Genomic DNA, 21,051 nt, shown 5'->3' with positions numbered 1-21,051 from the left:
AAAGATGGCCCATTAGCAGAGAATATGTGCCAGCAGATCAGGGTCACTGCCCCAGCTGGTTGAACAGATGGGGACAGAATCCACATTCCTGGCCACATCCTGTATTGCAACCCAACCCAGTTTTGGATCAAGCCAGGTCCTCTCAGGAGCTTATTTCCTCCTCAGGTCCCCTGTGCTACTGAAACCCCTGAATGGATTTGGGTTGTGATGCCATTTTGCACTGCTGACTGCAGATTGTTCTCCTTGTCTTTATTGTCTTATTGTTCCTTTTCCCCTTGAGTGTCCTGAGGGGGTTTGACCTTTCCTCTCCCACAGGCAGTGCCAGACACAGGGAAGAAAAAAAAGTTAAGAGATGAAAATTAGAGAGCAGGAGGAGAGCACAGAAGGCAAGTAGGAGTCAAAGAGCTCCTGAGCAGTGATTTACAGGTGCAGGTGTCTAAATCCACTACAACAATTCATTGTGGGAGCCCATCCCAGCTTCCAGGTTTTCCAGTAAAGCTCAGCCTTGCTTTCCTTATGATGGCCCCAGTAAAGTCACCTTGTCCCTTCCAGGAGGAGACAGTGACAGGGGTGGGAGCAGAGGGGTGGCCCAGGCAGGTCCCAAGGCAGGACCCCAAGAGCAGAGCTGTGGGGGGCTTATGTAACGTGTCAGAACTTGCCTTTGTGCTCCTGTCAAACCACTTTTCCTGGCTTCATCCTTTCCTTGTGAATCCTTAGTACAGATTACGTGAACAGACTGCAGAGCATTATTCAGAAAAGCTTAATTAACCTCAGCGAGGGGAAGAGAAGGAAATCGTGGAAGCTGTAGGGTAAAAAAAGATCATATTTAGACAAATAAGTGCAAATGACCCAGATGCATCGATTTCCTTTGGAGGCAGGCAGGCAGGCTGGGTGCTGTGCCATCCCCTGTGCCCCAGGTCCTGCTCATCCTACCTGCTGCCAGCCCTGCTCCATCTGTCACCTGCTCTCACTGAGAGGGACCCCAGGAGAGCAGCTATTCCCTCTGCAGGATTAAGCACACTCACATTATCTCTGATGGATGTTTGTCTAACCTTCTTTTGAAAGTCCCCCAGGAATCCCATCCCAAGACTTCCCTCTTTTGTCTCTTCTAGGGTTTAACTACTCTTCTAGATAGAAACATAATTTTTTTTTCCCAAGTTTCTCATCCTGTTCTCCCTTGTGGTAAATTAAGCCAAGACACAATCAAAATGGAAAATAATTGATCAGCAGCCTCCTTAAAAGAGGAGCAGTTTTCACATACTGGAATGCCAACAGCACATTCCTTTTTAGTTATGGCCTTTCTAGATTAAACAGCTCCATTTCTTTGGCCTTTCCCCCCGATAAGATTTTGAGAGTCTTTTTGGGGTTTTTTATATATTCTTGCTCTTGCCTGATTTAACTACAAGAAATAATCTTGTGTGGCATTCAGAACTGGCCAGTGCAGAGCAGCCACTGGTCACCCTGGCTGAGCCACAGGCAGGATAATGAACAGGACCAAACAAACTGAGCCAAAAGCTATATCCTATAGATTTGTAATTTCTTAATATCTCTCATTCAAATTCTCTCATTTATCCCTGGGTAACCAGGGGCAGGAGCAGCATTCCTGTCCTCACAGAGCCAGAGCTCCTCTCAGCTTCTGTAGCAAATAAATTTCAGTTTTTGGGCACTGATCTGCTTTGTCCCCCACTCAGTACTTACACCAGGCTGGTGGAACAATCCATTTCCCTCCTCAACCTCACAGCTACTCTCCTTAATCTCATGTTTTTTTCTTTGACTCCATGGATATACTGGGAAAAGGGCAGAACTTGCTGGACAGAGTGGTGAGAGGAGCAACAGCAGCATCCCTTCGTGGCCTCTGTCTTCTCTCAATTTCCATCCTCTTGTCCACCTGCATAAAAATCTCCTTAAAACAAGGGTTTGGCCTTGTTTGCTGCCTGCTGCAGCCCAGATGAACACCTGAGTTTTCTTGAGCTCAATTACAGTGCAAGGCATTTGAAGAGGGCCCTGCTTCACTAAGGAGCTGAGTAGTGTCTGTTATTCTTTAAAAAGCTGTGATAAAATATCCACAGATCAAATAATTAGTGTGCCTCTCATATTATGGGTGTTAAAATTGAGTCAGTTGGGTAATAATATCCATTCAGTTAGTGCTGGCAAGAAGAAGGGAGAATGATAATAGGAAATGCTGAGCCCATTAAAAATCAAATTATCCAGTTACAGTTGTTAATATGAGGATTGAAGTTCCTGGAACCAGCTGTGGACAAAACCCTCCATGTCCAGACACGTGCTGCTCAAGGGATGTTTGTGTGGGGAATAAAGCAAATTATAAATTCAGGGTACCAGTGTGGAGTTCATGGCCAACAAGGGAGGAGTGGTCCTTCTTTTGGAGAAAAGATGATCCATTTCTTGTGGAGTCATTATTGAATTTCCTTCTCCAAATGCCAGTGGGAGTGGCAGACAGGAGCTTTGTGCTCTTGTCTTCCCCTTGCTCAGCTCATGGTGGAATTCACTATTCATTCACTATTAAAAATAGCTCATCATGTTTTCTGAGTCCAAATTGGGATGATAAGAGGGGGAAAGTGTATTTAGTGTATGTAAGGAAAGAGACAGTGCACAGAGCCTGGGATTTTCAGGGTTTGTGGTTGCTGATTCTTTATGAAAAAAAAATCTGTCCACAATCATGAAAATTGTCTGGAAGGGTTCACTGGATGCAGCCTTTCCAAAGAAGCAATTTCCGAAGTTAGGACAAGACTGAAAAGGTTTTCTGTTGCCTATTCAGCCTGAAATACCTTTCTCTTACATTTTGGACTGTCACTATTTCCAGCCTACACCAGAGGAAGGTTTTTGTACAAGATATTTATAGTTAATGGAATTCCCTCCCCTGCCCAGAGCATTCCAAAGGAAGGAATCAGGATTTAAAGCCTGTGAGCCTCTGGCCAGTCTTGTGATAGTTAATAATGTCTGGCAGATTCATGAGCAAGTTTGCTAAATCATTATGATGTTGAGTTTATTTTCCAAGATTAATTTGCTTAAAATAATACCTCCTGCTTATCTTGAAAAAGCCTCACTGCTAAATATTATTTCAATAAATAAATGCTTCATGTTGCCTTCATTTTTCCTCTCAAATGAATCCTTTGACATAGCATTTATCTTTAGGGCACTCTGAAAAATCCAAAGGTATTTAGGTTAAATTGATTTACTATACCTAAATATTGCTTTTGAGAGTGGTTCAGGAAGGAAATCTTGATTGTGTGTTGCTGAATTTGGTTTTAAATAAGTTGAATCACCTTGTGTGGCCATGAATAGAGAATTAACATTCTGTTTCCTGATGATCATCTTCTGCTAACTGAGATAACAGGCACAGAGATGTGGGGCCAAGGGAGAATTTACTTTTATAACCTTTTTCTTCCTCATCTCTTCCAGGAATTGAAGGATCTGACCAATTTTTTCCATCACTTCTTTCTTTTCCTCATCTCTCCCAGGAACTGAAGCATCTGACCAGATTTCACCATCACTTCTTTTTCTTTTTCTCAGTTCTCTCAGGAATTGAAGGATCAGCCCAGCTTTCACCATCCTCTCCTCTCCTCTCCTCTCCTCTCCTCTCCTCTCCTCTCCTCTCCTCTCCTCTCCTCTCCTCTCCTCTCCTCTCCTCTCCTCTCCTCTCCTCTCCTCTCCTCTCCTCTCCTCTCCTCTCCTCTCCTCTCCTCTCCTCTCACTCTCCTCTCCTCTCCTCTCCTCTCCTCTCCTCTCCTCGCCTCTCCTCTCCTCATCCTCTCCTCTCCTCTCCTCTCCTCTCCTCCTCCTCGTCCTCTCCTCTCCTCTCCTCTCCTCTCCTCTCCTCTCCTCTCCTCTCACTCATCCTCTCCTCTCTCCTCCTCCTCTCCTCTCCTCGCCTCTACCTCTCCTCTCCTCTCTCTCCTCTCCTCTCCTCTCCTCGTCTCGCCTCTCCTCTGTCCTCTCCTCTCCTCTCCTCTCCCTCTCCTCTCCTCCTCCCTCTCCCTCCCTCCTCTCCTCGTCCCCTCCTCCCCGCCGCCTCTCCTCCTCTCCTCTCGCTCTCATCTCCTCTCTCTCCTCTCCTCTCTCCTCTCCTGCCTCTCTCCTCTCCTCTTCCTCCTTCCTCACTCTCCTCTCCTCTACCTCGCCTCTCCTGTCTCCCTCCTCCCATCTCCTCTCCTCGCGCTCTCCTCTCCTCCTCTCTCCTCTCTCCTCTCCTCTCCTCTCCTCGCCTCTCCTCTCCTCATCCTCTCCCTCCCTCTCCTCTCCTCTCCTCTCCTCTCCTCTCCTCTCCTCTCCTCCCCCCTCCCCTCCCCTCCCCTCCCCTCCCCCTCCCCTCCCCTCTCCTCTCTCTCTCCCAAGAACTGAAGGATCTGACCAACTTCCACCATTGCTTTTCTCTTCTCATCTCTTCCAACAACTGAAGGGTCTGCCCAGCTTTCACCATCACTTTTCTCTCCCTCACCAGGAACTCCCTGCAGAGCTCAGGCTTTCAGTGAGATCTCACCATAACCCCTGCTTCCTTTTCTCTCTGCAGGATCTGATCAGGAGGGATATCCTGTATTACAAAGGGCGCATAGACATGGATAAATATGAAGTGGTGGATATAGAAGATGGGAGAGATGATGACTTCAATGTCAGCATGAAGAATGCCTTCAAACTGCATAACAAGGAGACTGAGGAAATGCACTTATTCTTTGCCAAGAAACTGGAGGAGAAGTTACGATGGCTTAGAGCTTTCAGAGAAGAAAGGAAGATGGTAAAAGAAGATGAAAAGATAGGTGAGGAATGTGGAAATGAATCTGAAAGGAGGTTGTTGGTAGTGTGTAATTTTGCCCCAATGGGTGGAGGAGCCCACATTTTCTTGGTGGTAGCATTGAAATGTGCTTGGTTGCTCTCCTGGTCATAACTAGGTCTCTTTCCAGCTCAGTTACTGTTCTTTTTGGCCCTCAATAAACAAATTGTGCCCATAGCTCAAGCCTGGAGCTCTGTGGGTGTGTGGGAGAGGGAAGTTTTTGGCCATCCAGGGTCTCCTGGCTGCATCCTCCTGCTCTGGTTAAGGATGTTTTGTGCAGAGGGGAGGCAGCAAAGTCAGTGGCAGCCCCTAAACTGTGACCAGTGTCACTCCAGGCTCAGCTCTAAAGCATGGGCCATATTTATGACATAAATAAAAATGCTCTAATCTTACTTTCCATCCACCCCTGCAGAGTGAGATTAGAGAGAGGCCAAGGAAGAGCTGCTTTTCATTAGAACACCCAGAGCATTCCATGTTTGCAAACAGTGCAGAGCATCCCCTCCCCAGAAGGAAAAGGAGGCTTTGTGAGCAACTTCTGAATTGTGTTTGCCGTGTTCCCTTTTCCAGGCTTTGAAATTTCTGAGAATCAAAAGCGGCAAGCGGCAATGACAGTAAAGAAAGTCAGTAAGCAAAAAGGTAACCGGCAACACGCTCTGTGCCTGGTGATGTGAGGGTGGAGGGGCTGGGCTGAATCCTGCTGGGTTAGGATCCAGCATCCCCTCAACTTCCCCCTCCCTTCTCTTTTTTATATCAAATACCGTTTGTGCTTTGTATCCTTCCTTAATGTATCTGTGGGCCAAATTAATCTCTGGTCGAGGGTGGTGGAAAGCCAGTGGAATGAACCAGAGATGAATTTGATCTCGTGTCTCCAGTCTGATGTCCAGAAGCTGTCCCTGGGGGCAGAAATCTATCTCAGTTGTTTATCTCAGGCTGAAATGGGAGTGAGTGCGGAGGTGTGTAGAGGTTCTGCTAATTCCCAAAGTCTCCCATTAGCAAAAAAATTTAAAAAAATTTAAAAAAAGCTAAAATGCTGGAACTGGAGAGGGAGTACCCCTTTTCTGCTGCTGGAAAGGGACACTCTTGTTTCCTGGGGCTGCCTGTAACTTTTTAAAGACAGCACAGTAGCATCAACTCTAGGAAATAAAGTACTTTAGTAAAGACCTTGTATCTCTGGAATGTCAGATTCATTTCCCCAGGCAGGCAGGCTGCAGCCAGCTGAGCAGTGCCCTGCCTGGTGTTAGGCAGAGTCTCAACTGGCCCAAGCCAGCATTAATTCTCTCTCGCAATAACTCTTGCAGCTACAGGTTTGGAAATTCTCAACACAGAGGGAAGGTCAGAGAGGTCATTGCTCAAGTTCTCCAAAGCTTCACACAGTCATGGATGTATTGATTTGTTACCAAAGTACCCTAGCACAGCCAGGCCTACGAGTGGGTTTGGAGAGAGCTCCTCAAGGCTTGGCTCAGCTCAGGTGCAGGCAGGTTGGTCCCCGCTCTGTGCAGGTGTTTTGGGGGTTTTTGCAGAAGTTGAAGGAGCTCTTTGCTTTCTGCCTCACCTTTGTGTTGTCTACTGGCTTTGCTGGTGCAGGAGTTGTTTGCCAGGCCAGCTGTGACCTCCTTGGTTTGCTGTGTCTCTCCATTGTCATCAGTCTTCTCCTCTCTACTAATTTCTTCTATTGTCTCCTGAGATGTTCTCTACAAAAGCTCTCCTGGCCAGATGCTCTAAGCTCAGAGTGTGCACACCCAGAGCAGGCCCAGGTGCCTCACACTGTCCCCTGTCCCAGCCCCTCAGCACCTGCATGTCTGTCCCTGGGCACGGGAGCATCCACAGGGCTCGTGGGGCTGCACCCTGAGAGAGCCTGACCTGCATGACTGCCCTGACACAACCAGGTTATTGCCAGCTGCTCACTTCATTCTGTTATTAATTAATAGAGGTATTAATTAATAATTGTGCTGTTCAGCCAATAAGGGACACAGTTCAGAGGTGCCTGAGCATGCCTGCCAGTATTCCCACGTAAATCACTGGACTTGCAGCCTGACAAATACAATCTGCCTGACAGGACTTGTGTCTCACACAGCAATTGCTCTCTGTCTGCTCTCTTTGTCTTTCTCTCTCTTTCTCTCTGAGATGAAAAAGGAGGGGTTGTTATCTTGGGCTTCTTGGACTGTGAAATTCATTAGCTCCTAAAACAGCAGTCAGCATTTCTTCAGTGAAGAACAAGCTTAGGCTGAGGCACTGGCAGTTCTTATTATGGGATTAAGTCCTCGAGCCAGACAGAAGTTCAGTCACACCCCAGCTCTGAGTTAAACACAACCTGGTTGGTTTTGGGATGTGAAATCTGAAAAATAACAAATAGGGTCATTAAAACAGTAGCTCTGTATGCTTTGCCCTACACTGTGGTGATCAGAGCCCAGTCTCAGGTTGATTAAATTAAATATTGACACTGAGAACTCTTTAGTTTTGGTACTCTGGGGTTTGTCTTGTGCCCAAGAGCCAACGAGAGGTGCAAGGCTGCCAGAGCTGCTGGCACTGCTCAGGGGAGAGAGGTGGGAGGAAACTCCTGCGAGCTTTTGGTGACTGATTTTTAAAATCTTGCCCTGTTCATTTGACAGATATTGACAACATTTCATTTTGGCAAGATCTTGGCAGCACTTGGGGCTGCAGGTGTGCCCATGCCAGGGGCTGCTGCTGCCTCTGCCTCCCACAGGAGTGTTGGGAAGGGCTCAGAGCTGCCTTTGGAGCATCATTTATACCTGGAAAGCAGGGAAACCATTGAGAGGGAGGAACAGGTCACTGTATCCAATAGGAGTATTTATTTATTTAAATGCAGGCTGGTCTCAGTGGCTGCAGCAGGCTCAGCAGCTCGAGGTGCCTCCAGCACAGCTCCTGTGTCACAGGATGCCTACTACAGACTTGTTCCTAGATTATCTCACTTGTTCCCTGCACCTCTTAAATGGGAAACCATGGTAATTCCCCTGTCACAGAACACTTAAGGAAGAGAGAAAAGCCGTGAAGGAGGTGAAATGGAAAATGCAATCAACTTTGTTAGAGGTGAAGCAGAAAAACATTTTTCAAATAGTATAAACTGCTGCTTATTTCATGCACTGTTGTACCACACCTCCCAGAAGTATTGCTCTGGAGATGGCTGGCATGTGTTTGAGAAGGAGGCATTTAAACCTCTGCTGGCTGCAGCAGGAGAGGGGGAGAGCAGCAGAAGAAACTCAAAACTCAGATTTTAAATGAGCAGGACCTTTATCCAGGTGATGAAGTGAGAACACCCTGAGTGTTTTGGGAGGAGTTTGATGCCCAGCTGAGGGTGCTGAGCCTCCTCCTGCCTCTCAGCTCTGCCCAGCAATGTGAGCAGGGCCAGGCTCCCTGCCAGACCATTGATGATGGGCAGTATCCCAGGATTTGCACTCCTTATTGGATTGGAAAAACATAACCATATTAGACCAGGTGCCTTAAGACAGCATTAAACCAATTTTTGGCCTTTTAAGTCCATTAGACATCCAGTGAATGGGTAGTGCTGGCTCTGCACCTCACTGACACGGAACAGGGCTGCTTGCTGCTGGTTGCCTCTTGCATTGGTTCAAGGTTTTGCCTCTTGGTTGCTGCCCTTCAGTGGCAGTGTGGGAACAGAATTCAGTCTGGTGTCTCCTAGAAATAGTGCACTAATGGGAGAAATTTAATTGTTTTCTCTTACAAAGGCAACCCAAGCCCTTTGCAGGCTGCAGGTTCTGGGCAGAGCCTGGGTCCCACCAAGGGACAAAGAAAACCTTTTTTGCCTAGAAAACCTTTGTGGATCTCCGATCCATCCTTAATGTAAACCAGGGTTAACCCAAGGTAATTTTTTCCATTTCTGAGCATTTGAAAGAGGAAGCTCCATGAGGGGCACTCTGTTCCCTGGCCCCTTGTGATCCTCCCTCCAAGGGTTGATGTTTGCAGCCTGCAGAACACTCAGTTCCCTCTCTGGTCCCAGCTCTGGCCACATCTGGCCCCATATAGGACAGCCTGTCCACAGAAGGGATATTCCTGGCAGCTGCCAGCCAGTGGTGTCAGGGGATTAGAGGAAGGAGACTCCATTCTTAAAGCACCATTTCCTACTTTTAGAAAAGAAGATATCTGTTGATAGTAAAAGAAGTGACTTTAGTGTGAGCTGGGGGTGTTTCCCACCCCAGGAGGGCTCTTGAGCCCCACAGTACATCCAGCTCCTCTCCCTGCCCTGGGCACACTTCCCCCAGGAGATGCTTTCAGCCCTGACAAGCTTTTGGGATGAGGTAGGCAAGATACTGCCACTAAACCTGCCCATGCAAACCCAGCAGGGGTTAAATCATCAGCCAGCATGAACTGCCTTGGCCTGTCACCAAACACCCTCTGAATCACTGGATTTTCGTGGTAATTTATTCCTTTCTGATCACTTGAGCTCACAGCCAACTATGTCATCAAAACCCTGACCCAGACACCAAACAGCTTCTGACTTCCTCACTTTTCACTGGAGGCTCTCCTAGGGCAGGGCTGAGCAGGCTCCCTCTCCTCTCTTTAATCCCATTTCATTGGGATTTATCTTGCTGACAGGATTGACGTGGCCCTGCCTGTTTCCCCCTGGATTCACACGTGTAGGCTCAGCCTCGGGGGATGAGAGCTGAGCAGCCACAGCCCAACTGCTTGAAAACAAAGAGGGGCATTTGCATTTTAGGATAATCAGGTTCACTCCCCTTTTCTCGCAGCTCAGGAGGTGGAGGAAGGGAGCTGATCGTGTTGTTGGTGGTATTTCCTCACAGATTGAGGGCAATCTCAGAGTTTACCCCATTTCTTGTAAAATCCTGACCCCACCAACACTCCCTGCTGTGAGTCCATGAGCAGCATCCCACTGATGCCATCAGGAATCCAGCTGGAGTCCTCCAGGAGCCAGTCAGATCTAACTAAGGCAAATCAGGAATAAATCCTTGTCTGGGGGTCTCTGAGCATGGCACAGGTGACATTTGCTGAGCAAATCCTCCAGGGCAGTTCTTTGGTGAGGTGTTAATGTCCCTTGTGGGATGACATCAATGACAAGTTGAGATTCTTAGTGAAACAAGTTTGTGAGCCCAGATATTCCTGCACCTTGAGTTTGGTGAGGGGCTTTAGGAAGGAGTTGGTCCCCAGGAGCTGCAGGAGCATTCCAGGGCTGAGCTGATCCCTGAATCCTGTCAGGGAAAGCACAGAGTGAGCTGAGATCAGCCTGCAGGCTGCTGGAGGAGAGGGAGAATGTACAAACACAGGATGGCAGGAATTCTTTTTCACCCAGCTCTGATGGATAAAGCTCCAGTATCATTTATTCCATCTTGCCTCGATTAGCTTTTCTTATCACAGGAGGAATCATTATCTTAGTGTCTGCTCTAATGACATCAGGCTGCAGTAACAGGCTTGATAAATAGACTCCAGAGGCTGGGGTTAGCTCAGTGTGTGTAGGTAGATTTTGTGGTTGTCTGGGGAACATCAGGACATGAGTGCTTCCTCCTGCATTTCTCAAGCTGCAGCCAGCAGAACAGACAAGGGTGGTTAGAAAAGGGAGCTAAGGCTTGTTCTCCTCAGAGTCTGGAGTGAAATCCTGGCTGTGGCACCACTGAAACTCCTCTGGAGCTGGGCAAGTGTGAGTTGGGTGATTCAGCAGGGAGGTGGAAAGGGAGGAAATCCAGCTGGTGAGGACAGGCAGAAGGTTCCTGTTCACAGCTCCATCCTCACCTCCAGCTCACACACATCATCCTCTGCCAGCCCCAGCGAGTGATGGGGCAGTGCTTTGAGATCCTCTGGTGAGATGTGCTGAAGAGGGCAAAGGCTGCACCCACCCAGCCAATTCTGCTCTTTTCTTTCACTCAAACTCGTTGCTGTGACAGGAATAATTAACCACACTGCAATTAGTGCTCTGGAGGTACATCCCTGCCTTCCCTGTGTGTGGGGGTTGCAGCATTCAGGAGGAATTGAGTTTGTGGGGTTTTTGAGAATTTCCTAAAAGATGCAAGTTGGCTGAGCTGCTGTTGAGCTCTGAGGGAGCTGGGGGGTTCCTTGGGCAGGGCAGAACTGCCAGCAGGGGTGGCAATGTCACTGTCCCACAGCAGAGTGGGGACAAAACTTGGGAAACAGCTGCTGTTTGAAGGATAAGAGAAAATCTCCCAGGTGTGGAGGATGGAGTAAAGAGCCTGTAAGGCAAGTTTCTGTGTTGTGTGGAGGAGATGAGAGTGTTCTCTGTGCCTGTGTGGTGTGTCCCTGTGCATTGCCTGTGGGTTACCAGCATGCTTCACGTGCTGCTGAAATCATGTTGGACCCTCAAAGACAAGACACACTTCAAAAAAAAAAAAAAAAAAAAAAAAAGCCCCCAACCTAGAAGGGAAAAACGAGGCAGTTTTAAATCTTTTTAATTGTTTCTTTCTGAGCTGAGAAATCCAAAAGGCTCCAAGTGACGTTGCCTTGGTGCTATAAAAAGACATGATTTCAAGTGACAGCGCAGCATCTCTCACCAGTTCTGTCTAGCCAAATGATGAATCTGGGAGTTTCAGCTCTCCCCAGCCCCTCCCTGTCAGCAATCCCTCCGTGCAGCTGCAGAATGAGGCACAATCCAGCAGAAGGAGCTCCAGCTCTGCCCGTGGGGTGGGCTTGGCTGCTGTGCCTGGAAATTGTTACTTCTCCATCGATTCTTCCCTTTGTGCTTTGAATTCTGCTCTCCACGCTGCCCAGAATTGCCTTGGAAAAGAATTTTGCTCCTTTCTTCCTGGTGAAACGCAGTGGAGTTATGGCTTTGCATATTAAAAAAAAAATAACCCTCATCAGAGAATTTTGCACCAAGTTCTCATGAGAGAGCAAACCACTTCAGAGCAGAGCAGAAAAATACCTGCCTGCCAGACTTTACCCAGAATTGCTCTTTCTTAGGAAGATATTCAGATTAGGTGAATGTTCCCCTCCCAGTTTCTGTTTTCCAGAATGTGGGTATGTCAAAAAAAAAAAAAAAAAGAAAATTGAGAAGTCATTCTTGGGGCACCAAAGTGCTGTCGCACAGTTCCACAAGGAAATGCATTCTGGAATTCACAGAGCACAGTGGATTTATCTGCATGTCCCACTCACCATGGTGCATGTCCTTGAGATCCACAGGTTTGATCCTTCAGGTTGTTGGGTAAATAAGAGAGATGTGAAACCTTCAGCAGCTCATGCAAGTAGAACCAGCCAGGAGTTTTGGCATTCATCCAGCCCAGATGTTGATGCCAGTAGCCCAGATGTTGATGCCAGTAGCCCAGATCCACAGGGCCACACACAGCTGTGGGAAGAGCTGCTGAGGGAAGGGGCAGGCTGTGCATGGGTGTGTTTCAAGCAAGGACAGACATTTTTCAGGAGTTTTGGGAAAGAACTGGATGGGGTTTGGCAGTGATCTGGCCAGGGGAGTCAGCCCATTTCCCTTTTGGAGAAGACAGACTGTGGATTCCATTCCTTGCAGTAACTCCATCACTGTCAGTGGACATCAGCCAGACTGTCCTTTCTCTGCTTCTTCAGCTTTCCAAGTGCACAGCATTTTGCTGATCCAGGAGGTTTCCTAGCATTTTGTATCATCATTAAAATACATTAGTTCACCCTCCTCACATTGGTTTCGAGGCAGTAAAGAGCCCATCCACAAAGCCTTGGGGCCAGGTCACTAAAGCAGGGTGGCTTTAAGGACTTCCAAATCCAAAAACAATTTCTGTGTCCCCCCTCAGCAGCAGCTTTAGATTCACAGCTCTTCTGTTGCAGAGCGTGAGGAGTTTTGGTGGCACGAGGACTGTTTGCCTTTGAGGTAATTCCTGGTCAGTCTGAGAGCCAAAGCATATTTATTTCCCAGCTTTAGCCATGTAAGGGACCTGTGACAGATCGTAAAATCCCCTCCCTAAAATCCAGTCTCTGCTGGGAAAATTGGCCATGGGCTAGTGGCTCCAGGAGGAGGTTAGATGGACTCAGGGCTGGAGTTTGTCCTCTGCAGTTGGACTCACTGGGCACACACTGGCCAGCCTGGAGATGGGCAGCTCAGAGCAGAAGGGATGGGAAGAGTGGGCAGAGAGGAGCTCAGTGCCCTGCCCTGGTGGGTTTCAGTCACACAGTGACTGAAATTCAAACTGTTCCTTGGAGTTCTGTACCAAGGAGGGTGGTGCAGAAGCTGTGCCAGGTTTCCTGCAGCTTCCCCTGCCCAGGTGTGACCCAGCACAGCTCTGGGGCTGCCCTCAGCTCTGCAGGAGCTTGGGAAGACAGAGTAGAGAAGTTATTGATGAGTAAATATTCCAGCATGCAGGTACAGCACATCTCCAAGCGAGTCTGAAACACTATTTGTGATAATTAGTTAAAGATTAACGAGTGTGAATCGCAGAGCAGTTTTTGCCCACTGTGAGGAGCCACCTTGGTTATTCTCTCCAGTGGACAGAGAGCTGCACAAAATACAGTAAAGAAGGAGAAGATCAGAAAGGAGAAAGCAGTTAGACATGCTCCAGACATCTCCATTTGTTCTGAACCACCGGAGGATTATCACCCTTGGTAAATCCCAAGAAGCAAACCAACCCTGTCCCCTAAAGACACACCTGAGCTGCTGCCCCAGAGAGGTGCTGCCTGCCCAGCAGGTGGCCCAGCAGCGTGGTGAGCTCTGTGGGTGCCCTCGTGAGGCTGTCCCTGTGTGTCAGTGCCCCTCGTGTGCCCCCTGTGCCCGGCCAGCGCTGGTGTGTCTGTGTGTGGTAGGAGCCGCGTTGCTGTGCACACCTTGCTCTGGTACCTGGGTGCTAATCACCGTATTTTGCCTTCTCCAGCACCTTCCCAGCCGAGGATCTCAAAGTGTTTTACAAACATTAATTAATTTAGCTTCACAACCCTCCTGTGAGGTAGGTGGGGGATGCCATCCCGCTGTCCAGATGAGCTGCTCGGGGACAGTGGCCTCGCTGCTGTGGTTAAAGCCCCGGGGAGGCTCCAGCAGAAGGAAGAGCAGTTCTGCATGATCCAGAGATGGCCAGAGCTTACAGCAAGCTGCTCCACAGCCCTGCTCCTCTCTCCTTCCTGCAGTCACGGTTTCCAGCTGCCCCGAGGCTGAAGGAGGGGTTGTCCTTGTGGGGAAGGACATCCAGACCGTGTCACTGTGCCCTGTAGGCTGCACTTTGGCGGTGACACGCATCCCTTCTGTTCCACTTCAGTCACCCAGAGCCACCCTTTCCACATCATCCTTGACAGCAGGATGTCAAGAAGCTGTGAGGGCAGCATCCCCTCTCCCCGTTTTCCTGCACAGCAGCTGTGCTCACCCCAGTGGGAACTGAACATCTCAACCCTAAAAGCATAGCCTTGCCAGTCCATCCATTGCCACCAGTTTGGATTGAGCAGAATCTGCTTTTTCTGCCTTGTGTGCAGCCTTTTTTGGGGCTGAAACCAGACTGGTGAATTGAGAGCAAACCCTATGGAAAAGTCCTAAAGAATGAGTAGGGCTTGTCCCAGAGCAGCTGGGCTCCGTTCCGTGCGGGAAGCGGCGCCGGGGCCGTGCTGGGGCTGCTCAGAGGGGCATGGTGGGGCAAGGCTGTTCTCCAGGGAGAGCTGGGAGCTGGGAGGGGCAGCAGGAGCTGGATCAGGAGCTGTTCAGTCAGAGCTGGGACGAGCTGGCCTCGCTGGGCTCTCCTGGCTCGCACAGGACTTTTCCATGAGGGCGGGCAGCACGTGCCCCACAAATTGATGGATTGTGTGCCAGGCTGGGAGCTTTGGCACAGGGAGCTGAGAGGTCAGGCAGGCTGGCCAGCCCTGGCATGTCCTGGTGTGTGGGAGCCAGTTCTGGAGTGAGGAGGAGGAGGAGGAGGATGAGGAGCAGTAGCATGACGAAGAACGACGATGGACCCGGTTGCTCTTTGACTGATCTGTTTCTTTTTCCCCCCAATCATCGATGCAGGTGTGAGCTACTCCAAGTCGGTTCCTCCAGCCTACCCACCACCCCAGGATCCATTAAATCAGGGACAATACATGGTGACAGATGGCATATCCCAGTCCCAGGTCTTCGAGTTCACCGAACCCAGACGCAGCCAGGCACCATTCTGGCAAAACTTCAGCAGGTTAACACCATTCAAAAAATAATACCTAGAGAGATGGAGAATTTTAACTTAAAAAAAAAAACTAAAATTTAAAAAATAAAAATAAATAAAATTATATTTATAGATGGACCTTTTTTCGGAGAAGCACTGTTGCAACTAAATATATATACATATATATATGTATACACACATTTTAAAAATAATAATATATATACATATATGTATATATATAGAAGGACCAAAAACTTTTTTTTTGTTGTTTTTGGGAAGTAATCTGCTACTAGATACTAGGAAGCACCAATGATTTCTAACCATGTGACTTGTTTTATTTTATTTTATTACTCCATTGGTTGGACATTTTTTGTTGTTGGTTTTTTTTCTCCTGTTTTCCTTCATTTCCATCGAGTCGTCATTGGCATCCCAGAACGCTTTCTCGCTTGTGTGACTCACGGAACTTCCTCATGGACTACATTGGTGTATATTTTCTTTGATTTTATTTATGGGGGGGTGTGTGTTTTGTTTGTTTTTTTGGAGTGCTGGGAGGTTTCTGCTGCCTCTCCCTCCCTCCCTGTCCTTCCCTCCCTGTCCTGCATCCCCTGGTCTGACTCGTGCCTGTCTGGATGTGCTCCCCGTGCTCCCGCTCTGCTGCTCAGTATTTCTCTGGCTTTAACTGTTCTCTCGTGGGCAGGTGAAACCCAGCAGAAGGGCAAGCAGCTCTTTAGGAAGTGAGAGATGGGTTTTCCTCATTTTTTTGCATTTTTTTTTAAGCACTTGTCTTTTTCTCAGCTCAGTGTGATTTGTTCACACTCGGAGTAAGACGGAGAAAAGAGAATCAGGGGCTTTTCTTCTTTTTGCTTTGTTTCTGTGGGCTTATCTTTGATTTATTTTCTTTTCAAGCTGAGACACTTGAAAAGCCCACTCCTATCTTTGTTTCCCATGCAAAGATAAAAGCTTAAAAACCCGACGGCTTCATGCCTCCGTTGCAGAGAGGAAAATTGGCTCCGAGGCTCCGACAAGCCAAGTTTTCTGTCTTCAGGAACTAAGGTCCCATCCTTTGGCCAGGCTCAGCCTGCACAGCAGCCCCCTAACAGAGCCCTAATTGCCATTTGCAGGAGCAGTGACCCCAAAATGAGGCCCCTGGCTGCTCTCAGTGCCCTCCCCAGGCCGGGTCCCCCGAGCTCTGCCCTGTTTTAGTGCCAGGATCCCAACCCCAGCCCTGAGCTGAACCCTGAGCTCCCTCCTGCCACGAGCTCTGGGTGTCTCTGGCCATTGTGCCCATGGTTCTGTGCCCAGTCCCAGCCTCTGCTGGTCCAATCCAGCCCCTCTGTGGCTCCAGGTCTCTTTCTCTCTCTTTTTCTCCCTCTGGAGAGTCACAGCTCTATTTTTAAAGACCCTTCCTATAATTTCAGCCTTAAGTGCATTTGTTTGCAAGTGTAGGAGCTTATGGTTAAGCTTGTAAAACACACCATTGTCAGGAGGAGGATTTTTTTTTTTCCTAGGGCAAATGAGACTGTTTAACCAGATTTAGAAGATGAACTTGAAATCTTTGCAGAGCTATTCTGCAAGCTCCTTTGAAAAAGTGGGATGAAGTGATTGATCATGGTATTTGTCATTTTCTGTGAAATCTGATCCACCACATAAGCACCCCAGGACAAAGAGTGTGGAGATACCTTTTTTTATTATTATTGGGGTTTTTTTGCCCCTAAGAAATCCAAGTGAATGGGAAGAGCAGAGAGTGTGATTTCATTGTTTCCATGGAGCCTGTTTTATTTCAGGGCATATCACAAGGGCGGCATTATTTTTATTTAAATCCAAAAAGAAAAAAATCCCTCTTATACTTTTGAATAATCTAGATACTCTCAATAACCAGCAAAGCCAGATTAGTGTTTTGGAGATGAGGAGTGGCCCCTCTGTGACAGGCAGCAGGCAAACACCCAGAAATCCCAAATAGGAAGCAACCCAGTTTTATATCAGATATTATTTTTATGCTCTTTTGTATCTTTGCATTTTTATGGCTAGATTTTAATATGGGGTACATAGCAAATATTGTTTTGTTCCTTTAACAGAATGGGTATTTAAAGCAGTGCATGAGATGGGTTCTTGTCAGTTAACTGAAATGTTTTACTCTTTCTGAATGGCTGGAGAGAGGCAGAGAGAGAGAGAGAGAAAGAGAGAGAGATTCCAAAATGTTGTCAACATGATGAAAATTTCACTTACTCCTTTTGCCTTTTTAATTGCTTAGAGAAAAAAAAAAAAAAAAAAAAAAAGAAAAACCAACCAAGTAACAAGCACATTAGTTAAGCCTGTTCATTTACTGTTTTGTGCCTCAGAGAGTGAGAATGAGACATCCATAATTTTTATGAGAAGATGCTTCCTAAATATTCAGCACTAGGAAAAAAGAAACACCACCGCCACACCATTATTTGCATCATAAATCAAGATCTGACAAGGCCACTTGTTGGACTCGCAGCTTCTTTGTTAAGTGGGAAGCCTGCAGGGACGAGGAGGGGCTTGGCTCCAGGGGGGCCCTCAAGAAAGCTCTTGCCCTCCCTAAATTGCCAAGGTGCTGCAGGAGATGGAGCTCTGGCACAAAGAAGAACCAGCACTGGGTTGAGCCCCTTGAGCAGGGACAGCGCACATGGGGGTGACTTGACTGAGCATCTGGGACAGACTTTTTCAGGAAGAACCCACTTCCCATTCCATATGCAGAACAAAAAAAAAAAAAAAAAAAAAAAAAAAAAAAAAAAAGAGGAAAAGAGAGTTGTAACAAACTTACATGTTTACGGTATTTCTCTGGCTGAATCTATATATATATATATATAAAAAAAATAAAAAGAAACCCTCTTCCCTAGGTAAACATGCATTACCCTTAACCTAGACACTAGAACAGAGGATCTAAATTCAAGACTTTCGCCTCCCCACCCTCTCCAAAAAGTCAAACAAGAACCAACCTAGGTGCATCTAACAGTTGTAAATAGAAAATACTACATAGAGAAATATATTTGAAATTTGTTTCAGTTTCTGGATGGGCACCAGCCGTCCATTGCAATGTTATTGATAGTACACTGTGGTGCTTTGGGTTTCTGGTTTTGTTCTCTTTATGCTCTGTCATCTTTTCATTGCAGCTACATTTCAGGGAACATGTATACTTAGTAGCTATTGTAAGTTCTGCATGGCATCACCAAGCTTATTTTTCCTTAAGAAGAAAAGAAGAGTCTGTAGGAGCTTAAAGGCACTATGATGACAGGGACTTGTAGCAGAGAATTTAAAAAAAAAAAAAAAAAAGGTTTTTAAAATTCTAGTTTGAAGCCAAATACTGATATTTTAGTGCTTTTGGGGTTTTAACAGTAAGAGCAAAAAAAAAAAAAAAAAAAAGAAAAAAAAAAGAAAAAGGATTTTGGTAACCCAGCTGATCCGCACTTGCCAGTTTTATTATTTTGTTTATATTGGACTGTTTGACCCTGTCAAACAAGTGTCAAAGTTGTGTGTATAAAACAAACAAAAAAAAAGTGTTTAAAAAAAAGTGTTGTAAAGACACTGAGCCTTATGAAAATATTTATGGAATTAAATAAAAAGAAGTGAAAAGGCATCTGAAGGCATTTTAAATCATTTTCCTCAGAGCGGGGTCACCCTTCTCCCAAGGCTAAGCACGGGCTGGGGCTGCAGTGGCCACCAACACAGTGCCACAAAAAAAACCAGGATTGTCCTGGATTGTGCTTGTCCCAGGGTGCTGGGAATGATCACAGCTGGTGCTGGAATGATTAATGATGGTGCTGGAAATAATCCCAGCCAGATCTCTCCTTTGCAGATCTCTCCTCTGTGCCCTGGTGGGGTGAGGAGTGGTCAGGGTTCTGTCCCACAGCTGAGAGAACCAGCCAGGGTAGTAAAAACCCACAAACCCCAAGGAGTAAAATCCCACAGACCCCAAGAACTCTGAGAGGATGAGACAGAGGAGAGAGGCAAAGCTGCACAAAGTGCTCTGCACCCCGAGCAGCTTCAGGAGCTCCAACATCTCAGCTTCACATTCGCCTCCTGCTTCAGCAGCGCCCCCAGCCCAGCTTTTGCCTCTTGCTTGCATTGCTTGCAGTGGAGAGCACGCTGGGGCTGTGCTGGGTCACCTCTCCAAGGGATGCTGTGTCCCTCAGGAGTCCCTCGGGAGGAGGGAGCAGCTTCAGCTCGCCCAAAATGCAGCTCAGTCTGGAACCTCTCCTTGGAGAGCTGCTCTCCTGCCACAGGCTGGCTGTGCAGCCCAGCAGAGCTATTTCCTGGCCAGCAGAGCTGTTTCCTGGCCAGCAGAGTTATTTATTTGCCATCAGAGTTATTTGTTTGCCAGCATTTTGCACTCCCCAGCCTGGGGAGAGCCAGAGCACAGGATCCGCTGGGGATGGGCGAGGCACCAAAGCAGGAGCCCGAGCACCCAGCAGCACCACTGGGGCTCCTTCAGCTTGAGAGGAGCCCCCTCCCTGCCCTGCAGCCTGCCCCCAGCCCAGCTTGCTTCTCCAGCAGTGGGAAGAGCCCTCCATGGAATGCTGGTGGCCAGCTTGTGTCTCCCCTGTGATTTGTTTGGTTTCAGCTGTTCCAGCCAGCCAGCATTCAGCTGCTCCCAACTTGGCTTGCATGAAACAAAAACCAAAACCTAAGAAACCCATTTCAAAGCCCCTTTCTCTTGTGGGGAGGGTTGGGGTGTGCTCCAGGGTGTGTCTGTGCCTCAGCTGGGGCGCAGAACATCCATGGGCAGGGTGGGCTGTGGTCTGGGGTGAGGGATGTGTTTGTGACATTGGCAGGAGTGTTTGTGAAGGGCTTTGTGGAAAAGCCATCTCTGGGTTATCCCAGTCTGGGTCTGTGGTGCTACAGACCAGCTTTTGCTCCTGAAAGAATGAGATTTTCAATCTGGGTGATGGTGCAGGGATTACACATCCCAATCCACACCAAAAAAATCCATTTTCTTGTTGCTCTGGAGCTAAGAAGCAGCATCCCAAAGCAGGTAATGCACCACCTGTGCTGGTTTATAAGGAACAGCTGAAGTTGCATGTGCTGGGGAGATGAAATGGGAATAATTGACATTTTCAGAGTGTTTCCAAGCTCTGTCCACACGGGTTCAGCTGCTAAGGAAGGACAGGAGCTGTTAAACTACAAATATAATCCCCAAAACTGCAGGTACAAATTGTAAAACTGTCTTTATTTGTCTGCACCTCCCACCTTTGCTACAGGAAAGAGATAGAAGGGATTTCTGAAATGCTTTTAATGTTCACATCCTTTTTTCTTCCAGCTCTCTCCAGGCAAAATTCATCCTGGTGAAGATTTCCACCTTCTCCTGTCACAGCCACAGGAGTTTGTCACCTCTTGGAGGTTTGACAGATCTCTGTGCTCAGCCTTTTCCCCAGGCTGGAAATGGCTCAAAAGTTATTCCTGTCCAAATTTCCCTCCCTGTCTAAACCCAGGGTGGCCTTTGTGTTGTCTGAGGGACATGGGGTACTTTCCTCTTCTCCTGGTACCAACAAAACAGCAATGAGACAGGGAGCACTGGCAGGATTTATTTTCCATCCAGGAGAGCAGCTTAACATAAAGAACAGGAAGATAAAGAACATTTCTTTATGTCTCATAAAAGAAACCATCAGTGCTGCAAGCAGTGCCTGGTCTGGGGCATCCTGGCAGATGTGACACTGCTGGCTGTGAGTGACATTTTGGGGGGAGAGGAGGGGTGGACACAGAGCTGGGGACACAAACAGGGCTGGACAGAGCTGGGGACAAACAGGACTGGACAGAGAGCAGGGGACACAAACAGGGCTGGACACAAAGCAGGGGACAAGCAGGGGACTGGACAAAGAACTCAGGACACACCTAAGACTGGACACAGAGCTGGGGACACAAACAAGACTGGACAAAGCTGGGGACACACAGGGCGCTGGACACAGAGTTGGGGACACACAAAACTCTGGACACAAGCAGATCTTGTTCTCACACACAGCTCTGCACACAGACCATAACACACCAAGAGTCTCTCCTTTATTTCTGTTTCACAGCTGGATGGGAACAGAGACACATTTTTTTGCCAGGATTTGTTTTTTACACAACAAATCCTGCCACTAAATTCACTTACAAAAACCTCTGAGAATCAGCTGAAGGCACTCAGGGCTGCCTTCATGGCCAGCCCTGGAAGGCAGTGGAGTTAACTTCAGAAGAGAAGTTTCATTTTCTGCTTTTCATCTGGAGAAGCAATTA

The 21,051-nt window shown here is 47.7% G+C and overlaps 1 protein-coding gene across 14 annotated transcripts in view; it reads left to right on the top strand.

Annotated features, from left to right (window-relative positions):
- The window catches only part of ARHGEF9 (Cdc42 guanine nucleotide exchange factor 9), a 194,598-nt gene that overhangs the window by 172,008 nt on the left and 1,539 nt on the right, over nucleotides 1-21,051 (top strand). For 6 of the 14 annotated variants that reach the window (XM_079318953.1, XM_079318959.1, XM_079318958.1 and 3 more), the window contains 4 exons: nucleotides 4,529-4,772; nucleotides 5,354-5,422; nucleotides 14,691-14,850; nucleotides 17,160-18,418. In XM_079318953.1, coding sequence (XP_079175079.1) covers nucleotides 4,529-4,772; nucleotides 5,354-5,422; nucleotides 14,691-14,850; nucleotides 17,160-17,166 — 480 coding nt within the window. In that variant the 3' untranslated portion in view covers nucleotides 17,167-18,418. Of the gene's footprint in view, nucleotides 1-4,528; nucleotides 4,773-5,353; nucleotides 5,423-13,575; nucleotides 14,224-14,690; nucleotides 14,943-17,159; nucleotides 18,419-21,051 lie in introns of those variants that run through there. The other 8 variants (XM_079318947.1, XM_079318957.1, XM_079318951.1 and 5 more) reach the window with 3 other exon arrangements.

The sequence above is a fragment of the Erithacus rubecula genome (assembly GCF_903797595.1).
Source record: "Erithacus rubecula genome assembly, chromosome: 15".
NCBI classification, from domain to species: domain Eukaryota; kingdom Metazoa; phylum Chordata; class Aves; order Passeriformes; family Muscicapidae; genus Erithacus; species Erithacus rubecula.
This window is presented reverse-complemented; position numbering and strand designations above follow the sequence as displayed.